This window comes from Poecilia reticulata, linkage group LG9, assembly GCF_000633615.1.
Source record: "Poecilia reticulata strain Guanapo linkage group LG9, Guppy_female_1.0+MT, whole genome shotgun sequence".
NCBI lineage: Eukaryota > Metazoa > Chordata > Actinopteri > Cyprinodontiformes > Poeciliidae > Poecilia > Poecilia reticulata.
Genome location: NC_024339.1, coordinates 22,015,879 through 22,033,747, shown reverse-complemented (window position 1 = coordinate 22,033,747; position 17,869 = coordinate 22,015,879). Strand labels below are relative to the sequence as shown.

Sequence of the window (17,869 nt, the reverse complement as noted above, 5' to 3'; positions counted from 1 at the left end):
TCCTGGCCCTGCAGTTAACTAATGCTGGGTTAGCACTGGTTCTTCAAACTATGGGACCAAAGAGGATACAAGGAACTGATTATTACTAAACTCTAGGACTAGTTAAACACTGGAACCTGTTCCATCGAACCTGATGGAAAAGGTTTGAGGATTGTATTACTCAAGCAGAACAAGTTTCTAGTTTGAGTGATTTGAATAAACAACAATAAATTAGTAAAACATTTGTAATAAACATTTTCAGGACTGTGGCCAAAAGTACCAGTACGACAAATAAATAAATTAACGACTAGATTCCAAAGCGTACTTTTTTCATGACTAAAGGCTACGTTCACATAATTTTCCCTCCTGGTTGCTTATGTCGTCGATGCGTGACAATGATCTCGCGAGACTTCGTAGTTCTTTAGCGCGGTGTGCAACCTCTTCTTGCATTTGGCAACGTTTCATCGGCTTGCACGGACTTACTAAAATGGCGTCTGCTCCCGGTGAGTGAAAAAAATTGCAGCATCTTTTACATTAATTTTCCAATTGTTAAGTGAAATAGTTATGTTGATCGTATGAGAACGTGTTTTGGTGAGACGACTGCGTTTACTTAGGTTTTAATTGAGTATTGTTTCACAATGACCGTTGCCTACGCAGCGTGCATGGCCTAGTTTTAGCTCCTCGAGCTATTGTAGTTATCGAGTCGACCTTTTATTTAATACAATGGCGGTTAAACTTAGCTATTATTTTTTAAAGAGCTGGTATTTAAAACTTTTTGATAGTACACCCAATCTGCATTTGGTAGCTAGAACCGTCGTGTAGGGTTTCATTTGCTTGCTCGTTGGTGAGTTTTTCAGTGTAGGCCTAACAACGGGACTGTGGCTCGCGCGCGCAAACGATGTTTTTATTAGAAAGTCAAACGGTTATAACTAATCTCTTTTCTGTGTACAGATTACACCTCGTACAACCAGAGTGGTGCTCAGCAGGGGTAAGATTTTTAAGCTAATCCAATATTTACACTACTATTTCATTGTGTTTTTATGACTTTGGTTCAAAATAAATAATAGCAATTGGGACTGAGGAATGCTACCTCAGGCTGAAAAAAAACCTTTCTTGCATGTACATATTTTTGTGCCTATGCGTTTGTTGTAATTTATTATTACTCTGTTTGAATGTAATGCAACTTCAGGATACTATTTTCATTATTTCAAATTAATGAACCTATGCAATACTTTTTTAAATCATGGGTATGCAAATGTGCTAGTAGAGGAAGCATTTGTGCTTGCATTTGGAGAAATCTTGTTTAGATGAGTTTGTACGGTTTCTAGCTTGGATAATATTTATATTTTTATTCTTGCAGGTATGCCTCCTATGCTGCCCAGCCATCACAGAATTATGGCCAGTCAGCACAGGTAAGGTTAAAAAAATAAAATAAAATAGTTGTCTATTGTAGATTGTGCTTGCCATATGTTGTTGATTAATGGATTGTGTCATAAAAATAAAATAAAAACTTCACCATGAAACCTTAAGATTTTTGATTCTTTTTGTTTTTAGCAAGGCTATGGCCAGCAGAATTATGGATCATACACTCAGCCTGCTGCAGCTGCTGCTGATAGCAGTTATACCCAGACAACCCCAGCAGCTGGAGGATATCCTCAACAGCAACAACAATATGGGTCATCATATGGCCAGCAACCAGCAAGTCAGTTTTTTGTTTTTTTGTAACTGTTTTTTTCTTATTGTAGTCTGTTAGGGTCCAGCTTTAAATTAATGTTGAAAATGGTACCTAAAAATGTTTATTTCATCATTCAATAGGCAGTTTGCAGGTAATGATACTGGAAACTAAGAAAATAAAAAGGCAACTTACCAGGGCTGCATAGTTAACTATTATCACCATTCTAGGACACGTATTATAATAGCACTTCCTTTCTTGCAGCTGGTTATCCTCCTACCCAGTCTACTGCTCATGGCTATTCACAGTCAGCCCAGGGTTATGGAGCCAGTAGTTATGATGGCACTCCTGCTACTGCAGCTGCTCCAGCTGCCTCTCAGTCTTATGGGTCTCAGCCAGGGTACACTGCCCAATCTGCCTACCCTGGATATGGTCAACAAGCTGCACCTTCTGCACCACAGAGGTAAAAGTTTTATATATCTCAAACAGGGTTGTCATTTTAAATAAACGTGTCATTATTTATTTTATTTTTTTTTTGTAATTCCTTGTTTACTGACTTTTTGTATTTGCAGTGCTAACAGCCAACCGGCTAGTTACAACCAAAGCTCCTACTCCCAACCAACATCTTATGGACAGCAGCAGCCTGGATACCAGGGTCAGCAGACTGGATACAGCCAGCAGCAGGGCTACCAACAACAGACCCCACCGCAGCAACAGGCTCCTCCTGCTTACCCTCCTCAGGGTGCTGGTTCCTACGGGCAACCAGCAGCCAATCAATACAGCCAACAAGGTGGACCACCCAGTTATAACCAGTCTGGCCCTTATAGTAAGTTTGGCTTTTTGTCTTTTCTAAAGCTGAGATGGATTGTGAATGGAACACTTTAATATGACTGCAAGCGTATGTGGGCTATTTGTACTAATACAACTGTGTTGCATATTTATAGACAACTACAGACAGGATGGCCAAGGTGGAGGTTCTGGCTATCCAGGGTCTGAACCTGGAAGGTACCCTGGAGGAGGAGGAGGAGACAGCAGGGGTCCGGGAAGGGATGGCTTTGAACGAGGTGGAATGATGCATCGTGGGCGAGGAATGGGTCGTGGAATGGGGTAAGTGTGTTTCCTTAGCGCGTGATCTAATTTTTATTTTGATCATAGGTGCTGTTGCCATATTGGGCAGGGCTAAGACATTCTGTGGGGAAACAACTGCATTATTCTCCAGAGATCTCACTTTATTATTTGAGCAACTGCCCTGCTACTTTCAGGTGCCTCCATACTCCAACCCGCCCTATGAGTTGCTGAGAAGATAATTCAGGAATTTGACTCATTCAGTTCACCTAAAAGTTGCAGGGTGATGGCTTTTGAGGCCTTGAGTTGGAGACCAGGTCTAAAATAATGTGCAAAAATGATTTGCTTTCTGGAGTTGTGATGGTGGAGGCACAAAGTCATTGGTATGCAGTTGAAATGGCTTTATTGCCATTTTAGTCCAGTTTCTCTCAGCTCTGACCTTTTTGGCTGAAGGTAAGTTGGATGTCTCCTTTTCCCACAATATCTTAAAAGAGCAACCTGTGCTTAAACTTTAGGTTAATTAGCTGATTTCTAAAGATATGAATTAACTGAGTCAGAACTATTTTTTTTTGGATAGGTGGGAAGTTGGAGAGTGGATGGTATTTACAGGCAGTGTTTCTTCTTTTTTCTAAGATGTCTATGTTAGGGTTTTATTAGAAAAGTTTTAAACACAAAATGAGTTAAGCCATCGTTTTTCTGTTTTAACTTCAGATCATGTTTTTAAGGAGTTTGGCATAAAACATTTCAAGTCAAGCGTCCCGTTTTTGTGCAATATGTTTGGTTCCTTCTTAAATGCACATTTGTGCTCATTCATACCCGCTTGGTACATTGTAATGCCTTTGAGATTTTTTCTTTACAAGCTCATTGATATTTTTCGCGATCTAACACTTGAATGTTTTCAAGTATTATCAAAACCAGTAGATTAAACTTAAATAAATGTAAATTGCTTATGGATAAAGCACATGTAAAACTTGAGGTTCTGTAAAATTATAGATTGTAAGACATAAAACAGTCAAACTACAATTAAAAACAGATGGCAGGTATAAATGGACTGCAGAGGTAAAAGGAAAAACAATAATCGAGGATAATGCCAACTTGCACTGTGCCTAAAACCACTGGGAAACTGTTAAAAAAAAAAGTGAAGATGCCTGTAATGTCTAAAGACATGTTTCAAATATTGGGAACCATGACCAACAAAAGACTCCATTGAGCTTTAGCCTATATTTTGGACCAGAAGCAACTGATCTCATGGCCCACAAATGAATGGTGATGAGAGCAGGGGTTTTCTCATGGTGTTGCCTTTGGAAAAATTGGTTAAGTCTTGCTATCTGCCTTGACTGAAAGATGCTTTTCTGCAAAACATACGTAATGTGTTGCTTCAATTTGATAACCCCCGGATTGGTAATGTACTGTTTGAGGTGTGGAGCCAGAGGACCAAAGTTGGCAAGATGGGTGTGTAATGTATATTTATCGTTAGATGGAGTAGAGCTGTTATCAGTTCTGAGACGTCCAGGTTGAAGCTGGCTGGAACATGACTTGAGATGAAAATATTTACACCTCTGGTAGGGTTGTTGAAAGTATTTGTTCAAATTATCAGTATGTTTCTTTTTTCTGACTGGGAGTGATTAACATTTTGAACAGAGTCTCGGCTTAAATCCAATATTCTGTGGAAAACAATAAGGGTGACAGAAAGGAGACCTTCAATCCTCAAAGACTTGGAGGTCACCAGCAGAGACGAATTGCCCAGATCTGGTCCGCAATCAAGGTTTTTATTTTGTCAAACTTATTGTGAAGGTTTTGAGTGATTTTTAACTTTCCATTTTTGTTGATCAAATTTAAACAATTAGCCTGATCACCTAATAAAAGGATCTTAGTTGAATTAAAGTCATTTTAAATCCAAATAACCTCTTTGTAGGTCTTATCTGTATTTGGCTTCATAGTGAATCTGACAATCTGCAAAGGAGATGTCTTGATTTATCACAGTAGACCCCAAACCGAGCAGGTACAAAAAGGAACAAAGAGGAGGCTTGACAAATGTTTCATGAAGGGGGGCACTAATGGACAGCAAATTTTCTGTATTAACAGGTCGGATACTAAGCATTTCTCCTTCGACTACCTCTTGGTTTGAGAAAATTGAGATAAAAAACCTAAAAAATTCAGTCAAACTTAAATTGTGGCAAAAACCTTAAATCCAAATGTCAGAAATGGGGCATTTCTTTTTCTATTTTTAATTGCAACACCTTCATTGGTTCATAAGTTTCAAACATTGCAGTAATTTTATTGTTGGGTCCTGATCAGGGTTCAAAGTCTTTTTTTTTTTTTTTTTTTGGTGTTGATGTGCTCAGTATTTGGCTCAAGGGTATTCTGTGTTTGGAATCGAATACTGTGGAGTGGTGGGGGAACCCAAAACTGGCATTTTCAAAATAGTTTGTGTTTATACTGGTAAAGCGGATATTGGTGCAGTTTTTATGCCCATTAAAAGTTGGTGTTTTCTCCAATGTAGACTCAGAACCTAATAATCTGTAAAAGGTTTTCTGACAGAATTGCAAAAAAAAAAATTAAAACCCAATTTTCATTGAAGTTTCACAGATGACTTCTTGGGTGCAATATGTGATAGGAATGTGACAAGGATGCAAGTTTCACATGTCAAAAGCTTTGGCCTGTCAGCAATACTTCAATATTGTTTCCCCCTTTTAAGTTGCAATGTCCACATAGAATGTTGGGCATTGTGATGATAATCAAAAGTAAGGAAAATATGGGTTAATTCATATAATCACAGTCAAATCATCACAAAGCCATGTGTTCCTGATATCAGGCAGTCTTTGTTTTCAGACTTATAAAATGTTTTCCCTATTAAATAAATTTTACACAGTTTGGTAGATTCAGATGGAACTTTACAAGCATTAAGGTCATGGCAGGCATCCCTGCTAGTTTGGTTGGACCTTTCAGTACAAGTCTCAACTTTGGGAAAAGAAGTCTGTTCAAAAAATATTGGTTGTTTTGGTTCAATAAACTCTGTTCTCTTTAGATGGATTTTCTAAAAAACAACAACAACAAAAAAAACTGAATGGTTGGATTAAGCTGTTAGGTGTTGAGGTTTGAATTAGTGAGGTGCTAAAACTATTTGGGATAATAGAGGTTTTTTGTTAACAACAATATACAAAAACACAGGTGCATTTTAATTTTTTATAAATAGTTAAAAAATTTTTATAGAGTGTAGAGTTAATGTAGGGCTTCATCACAGTTTAGCTTTGCACAGGTGTTTGTGCTGCTCTGGGGTGAGGGGTGGGGGGGCTACTGTGTTTTGAAATGTTTGGAATACAAATGTTATTTCTTTTCAGCGCCTTTTTAACATGCTTTGTCACATTTATACCGTACAGGTAACAGTGAGAGCCATTTAAAACCATCTTTTCTCTAAAAAGTATCTGTACTCAGTACAGAGTCTCCAGCTTAAGCAGCAGGAAGGAGCTTAAACAAAGATTCGAAGTCTCCCTTTTATCAAGAACTGAGGATGGTGTTTTTATTTTTTTCTTGTTTTTTTTAAGCATGATGGGTATATAAAGTCAATAAAGCCACCTGTTTTATTTAAATTTATCATATCTTTGGTAGACTTTGTATTTGTTTTGGTATTAAAAACATGTAATTGTCTTTATTTTGGTGAATGTAATGAGAATGACTCTCCTGTGAAATTTCAGATGCATTGTATTTTTTAAAATTTTTTCATAACTGTAAAAGTAAATAAATTGTAACTTAATGCTTAGGTGATGGTACTGGATATGTTCCATCAATGCATCTGAAATAATTCTACCTGTGTAGATTTGTTTTAGGATTTATCACATTTTAAAAGCCAACATAAACATGTTTCTTTCTTTTTTCATTTTTGGATTATTGTATCCACTGTTTCAAACTGTCATTGGATGTTGTACCAAGCTAAGGAATGGCACATAGTTAGTATAATTTTTTTCAATGAACTGTACATTTATAGTTAGATTTCTGGGAGTTAATTGAAGTTGCTGTTGGGATAGATAGAATGTTTTTATTACTCCCCCAATCAAGCCACTTTGCTCGAGCCAAGGAAGTGGCTGTAAAAGGGAAACGCCTTCATATCTCCATTTATTCCCCCATAGCAGCGCTGGAGACAGAGGTGGCTTCAGTAAGCCTGGTGGTAAGTTACTGAGTATTACACTGGTTAGCCCTTTCTAAACTGTAACACTTTTTGGGTAAATATGCTTTCAACATTGATATAAATTGTGGTATGCAAATTTTTTTTCTACAAAAACACATCAAAATATTGGATTTTTATTTTATTTTTTATGCCTGAGACCATTTGCTCTGGGGTACTTTATATAATTCAGCCACTGGTTATGGTTTGACTATCTTTTAGATCGGTTAAAAAGAAAAGTGTTTGCGGCTGCTCTGGCAAATCTGAGCTGAATCTTTTATTTTTTTGAAAGATTTCACTCTGGTCTTAAAGGCTTTTATCAAAGAGTTATATATACCAAGGGGTCTGAGGTGTTCAATTTTTCAATTGAGTTTATCAATTGTGGACATTTTGTACCAGAAGGTACCATATTTTTCAACTTCCCAATACAAGTCATGCAGAAGAGTGTGGTTTATGAACTGTAGTTCTTATCAGGTGTAGTCTACTGGATTTTAGTTGCATGCACTGACTTTTTTTTTTTCTTTGTTTACTTTTTACTCAATGGACTACAGGACCCATGGGTGGTGATGAACGCGAAATGGGTAAGTAGAATTTTCAACTTAAGAATCTGATTGTGTGTGTGTGTGTGTCTGTGTGTATATATATTGTACTTTTGACACTGAACAAAGGCATACCTGGTCTTGTGCAGTCATTTGCAAAAAATGACTTGTGTATTTGTCTTCTTATTTAAAATGTTTTTATTGGAAATGGAAACTATTATGATTTATTTTACCTGTAGGACGTCCAGAAGAGCAAGATGACTCTGAGAACAGCACCATTTACATCACTGGGTTGACTGAGAAGGCCAATATAGAGGAAATGGCCGAATTCTTTAAGCACGTTGGGCCAATAAGGGTAATAAAAGTTTTTAGCCCTGGTTTACCTCCTAGTTCTTCAATTGACTATTACAGTTTACTTTGTCTTTTCAAATCAAGTCAATCGTTGGCTTTGTACACTATCAGATCTTGCAACTGGGGTTAGAAATCCATAGGAGACGAGCCTAAAACTCAACATTCATGTTTTTAAAACACGTTTTCTCTTGGGGAATACTCCATATTCCCACACCCTGTGATTAGCACATTTTCTTTAGCCTCCAGATTCCCCGTTTCCCCTCTCAGATGATTGTGAGGCTAATGTGTAGATTACATAATGTAAAGATGATCTGGAAGGGGAGATGTTTGGTTTTCTTGAGGGATAATTGGAAATGCAGATGTCCTCAACAGATTGATCCTAGAAAATTTCAGTTTAATCTCACTTCAAGTCTTTGTAGTACATTTCAACGGGCAGCTTTAAAAAAAATTAAGGTCAATTTTGAAGAGATTAATAAACATGATTTATATTTAACCACGACTGTTACTGAAACTAAACTGCGCGCGCTTTGTTTTAAAGATGAATCGCAGACTGGGTCAGCCTGCTATCAACATCTACACAGACAAAGACTCAGGAAAGCCTAAAGGTGATGCCACCCTGTCCTATGAGGAGCCCGTCTGTGCCAAAGCAGCTGTGGAGCATTTTGATGGTACGATTTATAGTGAAAATGTCAAAATAATAAGAAAATCAGAAGCACTTTGTAAAGTGTACCTAGTGTCTGAGATGACAAATTTTTATCCAAATTACAGGGAAAGAGTTTCAAGGACGAAGACTCAAGGTGTCCATGGCGCGCCGAAAGCCCATGATGGGTGGAATGAGAGGCGGCATGCCCATGCGTGACGGCATGATGGGCCGTGGAGGTAAACTATCGCAGTTTGTCACTAACGTCTTTAGCATGTGTTGGATCTGATGGTATGATGAAAAAATGTTGGAATTTCAGGTATGATGGGACGAGGAGGGGATCGTGGAGGCTTTGGTCCACGAGGCGGTCCACGTGGAATGGGCAGAGGTGGACCAACAGGAGGCAACATGCAGCAAAGAGCTGGCGACTGGGAGTGTCCTAATCCGTATGTACAGCCACCTCATGTACCACTTTGTGTGTGTTTTTATAATCGTGTTTTGTAACTGTACATTTGTATTTTTTCCACAGGGGTTGTGGTAACCAAAACTTTGCTTGGAGGATGGAGTGTAACCAGTGCAAAGCCCCCAAACCCGAGGGCTTAGGTGGTGGTCCTCCTTTCCCCCCAGGTGGTGAGAGAGGCCGAGGCGGACCTGGAATGCGTGGGGGCAGAGGTATGGATCGTGGTGGGCCAGCAGGAGTCGGAGGCCCAGGTGGACCCGGCGGTTTCCGTGGAGGTTGGGGAGGGGACCGCGGTGGATTCAGAGGACGTGGAGGAATGGACAGGGGAGGGTTCCGCGGAGCCGGGCGTGGAGGACCGCCCATGGACCGAATGGGTGGCAGAGGGGGAAGAGGAATGGGACCACCTGGGGGCAAGATGGATATGAGGTAGGGTTCTAATTTAGGCTTGAGATTGTTTTGTTGAAAGAATATCCAGTGAATTGGTTTTATTGCCTTTTTTTTTTTTTCTGTTTTAGGGACCACCGCCAGGAGCGCAGAGACCGACCTTATTGAAGGAGAACTTCTTGATATTCCTGTTGTGGAATTTGATTTTTAAAAGAAGTTTTAATTTATGATTCCATATTTTGATGGTTATAGAACTGCGTTCATTCAACCTGTGCAGTTTGTCCACTCTGGTTACCTTTTTTTATTTTCTTTTTTTAGTTACCGTGTTTACGTTGCATTCTGTATTGTGCATGTTTCAGTTAGATTTTAAATATCATTAGGTTTGACATTGTATCGTAAATCCAATATTTTTCATTGGTTGATGTAACGGCCCCTCCTTTTCCGTAAACTTACAGTTGTATGATGATGATGATAAAAAAACTTGGGAAATAAAATTTTGCGAATTTCACCTTTTTATTGTGGACATCCTCAGTTTTACTAAATGAAAGCTGAAATAGACGATTCCTTTAATGGTCAAACTAAAAATAAGAATGCTGACGGTGGTCAGGTAAAATTGTAATGTAGCTGTTTCAGCACTTATCAAATAATTCAAGTATCAAGTTGCTTATTGTAAATTTGCTTGGTTATAAAAGGCATCATCTGATGTAGAAAACTTCATACCTGGTTTGCTGTGGGTGCTGACGGAGCCTTATATTCCTTTTCTTGTCAGTAGGTGGCGCAAAATTGAACAAAACTTGCAGCATTGACTGAAACTACAAATGTGACATGTATACATACACACCTTTAGGCTATAAATGTATAAATAAAATTAGCTTTTTTATTTGAAAAGAGAAGTTCCTTTTTTTTCTTCAGGTCACAAGTTTTAAGAATGTTTACAAAGCATTCAGTCTTAAGAGAACAGTCCCTAAGAATTCAGTTTAAACTTTTGGTTTTCTTTCCTTCCCCTTTTTACTGGCGTGACGTTTTACTATTTGTCCTTCAGATCCTAAATACTATTGAACATTTGAGGTTTGTCCTGAAAACAAACCTCAGGACAACCTTTGTTCCCGTTTTCTTCCATCTCATTCAAATCATTTTCTCAGAGCTCAGGAAGCTCCACCTCAGCTGACGTCTTCAAATTGTTCCCATTTGCTTTGGTCACTTCTCTCTGCTGTGCACTCCTTTTCTTCTCTGACAGAAGAGCTGATTCATCCAGACCCAGAAAATGATCTCATCAGCCCCCTCCCACCTTTTCTCTCTTTCTCTGTGCTACTCTCCCCCTCCTTGGTTTCCCTCTCTTAAATGGACGTCCCTCTTTTTAAATGAAAACAAGCCATCCTCCCTTGCTTTGACTGTGCTTTTAATTTTAGCAGGCACGGTGGAAGAGTTCACAAAAGCCTGTCCAATCAAGAGCCGGTCAAAATTTCAAAAACGTTTCCCATTACAACTGCAGTTGGAACATTTTGAAACTTCTGATTTTGGAAAAACTTTTAAAGCAATAAAATAAACGTTTTAAGTAAGAAATTGGTGAGTCAGATTTCCTTTAAGCTAATTTTCTTTAGACACATTTAAATTTAACAGGGCAAGCAGGAACTTACAGCTTATTCAGTTTGAATTTTAGCGTTTGTGACCAAGAGAGCTGTAAATGTACAACTGATTCTGGGTTAGAGCTGGGCCCCTTACTGGAATCATCTTATGCCAAGATTCTTCACTACATTTTTCCCATCAAATTTTAAGAATGAGTTGGGATTAATCCTAACCCATTAATGACTAGAGATTTCTCATGGCATTGTTCCTTACCTGTGCCTGCACTCTCCCTGCTACACATTTAAAAGATAAGTATTTAATTTTCCTGTACAAGAAGCAAAGCTGGCTGCTAAGAAATGTTTTCAAGCATTAAAAATAGACAATACATCAACTCTTAACTACTGCTAAATAAAGTTTATTCCACATTTTTGCTCAAATCCATGTATCATAATCATTAGAAGTTACATTAATATAACGGTTATACAAGGTTCTTAATGCAATCTGGAAAACTTTTTTATTGAAAAACATTTTTGAATTTCCATTGTCCAAATTTCTCTTTGTATATTTTTCCCTTTCAATTTAAATAAATTTCAGTTTTTAAATGTATACCAATAAACTTTGGTATTTATATAACCTTAGTGTTACTGAAGGCTACCATTCATTTCTTAGAGCACTGAATGCTGTCTGTAGTTATACCTTTAATATAAGACATCAAGTCATGCTGTATGCTACCAAAATGCAGCGGGAGGAAAGCCACCCACTGACCTGGCTGTTCAAACGGGTAATATTTTTTTAATTCTTTTTTTCTGAAAACACCGATTCTAAAAATATAACCTCAAACATCTGGGTTGCACACATCAAATTAAAATTACAAAATGTTTTAAAGTGGTTTAAAGCAGCTATTCGTCTGACTAAATATTCAAAGGTGTTCATTGTGCTGAACGAGTGGTAAACGCTCCCTTCTCACTGAGACCATGGTTAGCATTTTTTTAGTGGTTGCCTGTTCTTCAAAATGTAGAATATTATCTCTTACATGTGAATTTTTCACAAATCAACCTAGAAGAGCATGAAGTTCATCATTTGAGACCAGTGTGGTCTTGCGTTTACCTCGCTGTACGTTAAATTATTGTTACTGTTGAATCTTAAACAGATCCGTCAGCTGCTGAAGACTGCTCTAATTACATTACTAGCAGACCTGCTCTGCTGTAAATGAATACAAAAATCTTATCATACCCATGGTAGATTATGTGCTCTTATCTCTGGAAATTTTATTTTGTACTTTGTTACTAGTCTGAGTAACTTGAATATTGGAGTAGATACCTCACCGGTCTCTTTGTCTTTTTCTATCCTAGAGTTTGAAGATATTGAAGCATTTTAAAGTAGATTGTTAATTTGTAACAAGTTAACAAACTTGTAGTCATTTTTAAAAGGTTGTCAGTACTTTAACTCAACCATCTTTTAATCGTTGGTACAGTAATGAAGCGATGTGCAGGTTTGAGCTTAGAGCTGACCTTTCAGTCGAATAATACTCATTTAGCTTTTTGTACTTTGCAACATTACGACCAAAAACATCAAGATGGTCTGTCATTGACAGCGATAAAGTTGCACATCATTGTAAGGTGGAAACAAAACATATTTTCTTGTTCTTTTTTTAGCAACAAAAAAAAAGATGTAATCAACTATAGTGCTCATGTTAACAAATGTTCCAACCTGAGCTGTGAGTCTTTTTATGTTTTTCTTTGTAAAAAAAAAAAAAAAAAAAAAAGTGTGATTTTCTTTTCACTTCATGCATGCAGTCCGTTGTATTTTTCGATTAAATAAAAATCTCAAAAGATAACTGGTTCACAATGTGACAAATGTATAATTTAAGTAGGTTAATTACATAACAATTATAAAATATATCACATTTGCATTATGAAATAAGGGAATTCACGGTGATAGTTTCGCTATTTTCATTAACCTGAGTCACACTGTCTGGCCTGTAATCATCAGTCTTGAACATGACTGTAAATGAGTCAAATTATTTCTGTCCTGTTTTTGGTCAGCTGCTGGTTTCCTGACCCAATCCAGCCACTTTTTGTTCAGCGCTGACTTGGTGAACATAGGGTTAAGTTTTCCTCTTCCAGCGTTTATCCCTCATAATGGGATGTGCCTCCGAGTCGCTCTGCTGGTTTAAGCCGCAGCAGGTCAACATATTCAGCGCAAGAGGCGGTGCGACATGGGCTGAGCCTATTTGCAGGGAAATGAGCTGTGGACTGTGAGCTGCTCAGTGGTCGTGATTTCTCCCGACGAGGAGCTGGTGGGCCTCCGACAGACATGGCGACACGTGGAAGTGTGTGGCCGACAGGAACCGCCGGCCGTCGGGTGGATTAACCGGGGATCGGGGTGAGCGTCGGCGGGCAAGGACCGAACCATTTTTTCCGCTCCCACTCCTCGGAACCCTGCGATGCGCTCCGTAGAGGAAGCGGGTTTCGCAGACATCCGGAAAACGCATCCATGCGCCACGGCAGCCCCGCATCCCGATATGCTCCTGACAACACAAAGCCTGGCTTCAATTAGCTTCAGTTCAGAACCGCACATGCAAATCGGCATGGGTGCGTCAAAACGGTCTTTGCGCTTTGTTTTGTGGCTGAGGCTTCGGAGTGCAGTTCTGCAATGAGACCGTCGGGGATGATCAAGTAAGACTTTATTGATACATATTTCGACAATATGGCTGATCAGAGCAACATTCAGTCCGCCGCCTCCAAGAGCATCCGGCCCTTTAAATCCAGTGAAGAATACCTGTATGCCATGAAGGAGGACCTGGCTGAATGGCTGAAGACCCTCTACGACCTGGACGTCACTGCGGACACGTTCATGGATGCGCTGGAGACGGGCTGCGCCCTGTGTCGGCACGCCAACACCGTGAACCGCGCAGCGCAGGAATTCCAGTCGGAGAACCCGGAGGCTGCGAAGTCCATGAAGGTGCCGTCGAAGGATGTGGTCTTCCAGTCACGAAACGTGATCCCCGGCTCGTTCCTGGCGAGGGATAATGTCTCCAACTTCATCACCTGGTGCAGGCAGGAGCTCTGGATCAAGGACGTCCTCATGTTTGAGACCAACGACCTGGTGGAGAGATGCAACGAGAAGAATTTCATCCTGTGTCTCCTGGAGGTGGCGCGGCGGGGGTCCAAGTTTGGCATGCTTGCGCCCATGCTGATCCAGCTGGAGGAGGAGATCGAAGAGGAGATCCGGGATCAGGAGAGCCTGCGGGCCGAGGGAGCCGAGCAGGCCGAAGAGATGAGCTCACCGAGCAGGTGTTACAGTCGGAAGGAGAGCTGTCACAGTGTGGAGGATGAGGAGGAACCGGAGCCGGAGCCGTACGTCTGGCCGCAGAAGAGAGTTTTATGCGACATGCGAAACCTGGATGAACTGGTGAGTTGTTGATGAAAACATGAAGTTTCTTAACATTGTTGTTTTCTGATGCTATACTCACTAAAGGTGGATTCAAGTAAATTGTAGCATCATTGAAAAGTTAAGCCTGTAGATTAATTACGCAGTTATATCATATCCTTGATGATTTATGGCTTTCAGACAACATTCAATTTGTTAGAAAGTCATTACCATGCATAAGACCAATAAAACCAACAACTTCTAAAACAAAAAAATGACCTACACAAGCAAAGGAAGATTGCTGACTCGACAGTTTTCCAGAATACAGCCACTGACGCCATCCACATAGAGGGTAAACCACAGAAGGTCATTGATAAAGAAGCTGGCTGCTGTATCCAAGCTTTTTTTTTTAGAGGATTTTGAGGCAAATGTGGCATTGATTCAACAGTAGATGGACAGGAAAGAGGGCAGAGAGAGAAGAAGACTCGCAGAAAATGACCCAGGGCCAGGAATTGAACTGGGGACAACCGAGTTGAGGACTGAATAAGGTGTGCCTGCTCTGTCACTGTCGTTGCATATCCAAGCATATTGTAAAATTGAGTGGAGGGAAAATGTGTGGGAGAATAAGCTGCACAAGCAACAGGTAAGCGTTTAGTGGGCAGTTTCCACGGTGGGCCATGGTTTTGGGAGTCATGTCATCTGCTGAACAGGTCCAATGAGTTTTCATGAAGTCTAATGTGTTCCCAGCCATTTACCAAGACATTTTAAGGAACTTCATGCTTTCCTGACCTGAACCACACAGGTAATATGCGGATTGTTGTCAGCAGGAGAATAAGAAACACCTGAGCCAACAATTGAGACAAGCTGGAAGCTGCTATGAAAGCAACCTGGGCTTCCTGAGCACCTCAGCAGAACCGCAGGCTGAGCTCCATGCCACGGCCTCATTAATGCAGTAATTCATGCAAAAGGAAGCCCAACCAGGCACTGAGTGTATGTAGCATAAACTCAGTACTTGGTTGGGTACTTGTACATGTATGTTTTTATATTGGGTTTATAATTTTCTGAGAAGCTAAATGTGCTTTTATTATTAAAAAAAATAAAAATAATCAAAATAAACCAAAGTAAACACTGGAAATGTATCATTCTGTGTAATGAAGCTGAAATCTATTTTCCTCCAGAAATGAAATAGCTAAAATAAACTAACTTCTCAACGATATTCTAACTTAATGAGATGCACCTGTATGTTTGCCCACAGGCAAACTAAACGTGTCATATCTGCTTTATAACTTGTGATGATTTCTCTGCTCACATGTTTAAGGGCCAAAACATGTTTAAGCTTTCCCCCAGGACATAAGAACACACTTTCCCACAACAACTCTCCCTTTAGCCTTGGCTCAAAGTAAATGTAATCCAGCGTACTTGTTCCCGTATTTTAGCAGCTGTTGGGAATCCTGATTTCTCCCAGAGTAATGCATAAGAAATGTGTGCAAGTGTCTTTCTGAAAGTGTCTTTTCAAGTTTGTAGGTTTCCTGTAGTGTGAGTGACTGTGCACATATTTTTTAAATCTTTTTCAACCAAGCGGTCAGAAAACCCCCATCACCCACAAATGATTGCTCTTCCTCACGAATGACTTTAAAAAAAAACAAAGACTTTTTGAGTCTCTTATCAGTCAGCTTGGCTACTAATAATAATTAACATAACACTGATGCCACAATTAGCTCTCTGCAGCAGCCACCAAATGTTGTTTTACTCCAGCCTTGTTTGGTTGATCTTTATTAGAAGTTGCTGGACCTCAGCAGACCAGAGCAAAGCCAATGAGGCAGAACACATGCTTTGGCAGGGCTACAAGAATAGTGGTGGAGTTAATATTTTCATGCTGATGAGAGGAACAATGCCCGTCTTTGACATCGATGATCTGAGAGCCAACGGGGCAGCAGGAGAGGAGACGGCAGACGCCGGGCACACTCACGCTTTTCAGACAGCAGAGTGGAGCGCTTTTTTTTTTTCTTTCTTTTTGTGACCTCTGCAGACAGAAATAGCAGGAGGATGTTCTCTGTACTTGTCTAGCATCCGAGTTCACACACTCTTCGCTCATATGACTGAGGATTATACAAGCCAGCGCATTTTGGGACAGAACGTTTAGAAGGAACGCCGCTGATGCATATGCCCGTCTTTTCCTTTTCAGTCACAGTCCCTCTGCCCCTAAGCCGTCACAGTGTCATGTGTCAGAGAAAGAGAGACACTGGGACTGCAGAGCTTCTGACTGATATTGAAAGCATCCCTCTCGGTTATCTGTCTGAGAATTCAGTCCTCTTCCTCTTTGAAAACTGCATTGTAGCTGCAAAAAACAGAGAGAAGTGATTAAAATAAGTCACTTAAAACAAAAAAAAAAAACTAAACAAAAACAAACAATGAACTGTTGTTGGATAGGAGGCTGACGGATTTATGTAGCTGAGTATTATCAAGGGTATTTTTAAGTTGAGATATTTATTTAATCTTTACAGCTGCTATTTGTCTCACTTTTTCCTGCAATTTAATTTGACTATTTAGCATATCTACTGTAATGGTCTCATTATGTAAACTAAATGACTTACCCGTTCCAAATGTAAAACAAACCCCACAACTGCTCTGCTAGTCATGCACAGTCCTATTTTATTACATGCTTTTCACTTTAGATTGGATTGTATCAAAGATGTCTCTGCAGATGGCTATGCTCCAAACCCTCAGCCTGGTTTTCATATCTTAGTGAGGACATAACAGCTAAATCATTGTTTACATCACGTGCAGTACATCATGAATAATCCCATGAATCCAGTTTAAATTTCAAGCAGAAAATGTGAGCTGCGCTGTTGACCTGTGTGAAGCCTTTCACTCCAAGGCCACTTCAGCTGCACTGACTCCCAGCAGCAAGGAGGTCCTGGGTTCAAATCCTGGCCATGCCCTTTCTGCTCGCAGTGTGCAGGTGCTTGGCGTACCAGTGTGGATTCTTCCCAAGTGCTGCGGTATTTTCCCACAATTCAGATAAATGTGTGATTACAAACACAGATCAGTTAATTAGTTACTTTTGTAACTAATTCTCCTCAGGTTTGTGTGCATGGTTGCTGCCCAGTGATAGACTGGTGATCTGTGTAGTTGACCATTAAAGAAATTCAACTTCTCCTCGGCAACCCATCAAGAATAAACACAAGCAGAAGATGGGTGGATGCTCTTTAGCTACTCAGACTATTCTACATGCTGCGTCATTTCAAATGCTGGTGTGTATGACTGTACTCTTATAAATTAATTTGTGGTTTCATAGTCGGAGTATTCCTGTTTGTTTAAGATTTGGAAATAATTGAAATCCATATGATTATTCAAGAAGACTGAGAATGTTTTATTGATAGAAAGCTTAAAATTGAGCTTCCTCTTAGCGTCTCAGTAATTATAGAGTCGTTTTTTGTTTTATAAAATAATGCAATATAATAATAATAATGCAATTAACTCTGAAAATACCTATACAACGGTCAGGTGACTCGGTAGGCGGATGATGTGTCGCATCCACTACTTGCTGGATACAATGAGGATTAGCTGTTGACTTTTCTTGTTACACACCCTCATGTCAACATTCACCACCTGTACGTCTTCCTCTGATCTGCTCCTCTGATCTGCTGCTGCTTACTCATATATATATATATATATA

General features: G+C 39.6%; 2 protein-coding genes across 3 annotated transcripts in view; both read left to right on the top strand.

The window, feature by feature from the left end:
- The first annotated feature begins 408 nt into the window (after positions 1–408).
- On the top strand, positions 409–9,760 carry ewsr1b (EWS RNA-binding protein 1b). 2 transcript variants are annotated; one of them, XM_008418644.2, is made up of 15 exons: positions 409–482; positions 931–967; positions 1,340–1,391; positions 1,534–1,681; positions 1,916–2,114; positions 2,224–2,477; positions 2,596–2,758; positions 6,847–6,881; positions 7,430–7,459; positions 7,657–7,772; positions 8,307–8,436; positions 8,537–8,647; positions 8,728–8,854; positions 8,938–9,294; positions 9,384–9,760. In XM_008418644.2, exons 1-15 carry the CDS (start codon positions 467–469, stop codon positions 9,418–9,420), a joined length of 1,812 nt encoding a protein of 603 aa, XP_008416866.1. In that variant the 5' UTR covers positions 409–466; the 3' UTR covers positions 9,421–9,760. The 2 variants fall into 2 exon arrangements, with proteins under 2 accessions (XP_008416866.1, XP_008416865.1); XM_008418643.2 differs by having other exon boundaries at positions 6,844–6,881.
- A 2,853-nt stretch (positions 9,761–12,613) lies between these two features.
- The window catches only part of gas2l1 (growth arrest-specific 2 like 1), a 27,578-nt gene continuing 22,322 nt past the window's right edge, over positions 12,614–17,869 (top strand). The window contains exon 1 of the mRNA XM_008418642.2: positions 12,614–14,232. Within this exon, the coding sequence (XP_008416864.1) occupies positions 13,528–14,232 (705 nt within the window). The 5' untranslated portion in view covers positions 12,614–13,527. The remainder of the gene's footprint in view (positions 14,233–17,869) is intronic.

Bases quoted from the DNA above. Each gene is read 5' to 3' on its own strand.
- ewsr1b (XM_008418643.2), top strand. The intron at 1,392-1,533 runs GTAAGGTTAAAA...TTTTGTTTTTAG, and splicing joins ATTATGGCCAGTCAGCACAG to CAAGGCTATGGCCAGCAGAA. The intron at 8,648-8,727 runs GTAAACTATCGC...TTGGAATTTCAG, and splicing joins CGGCATGATGGGCCGTGGAG to GTATGATGGGACGAGGAGGG.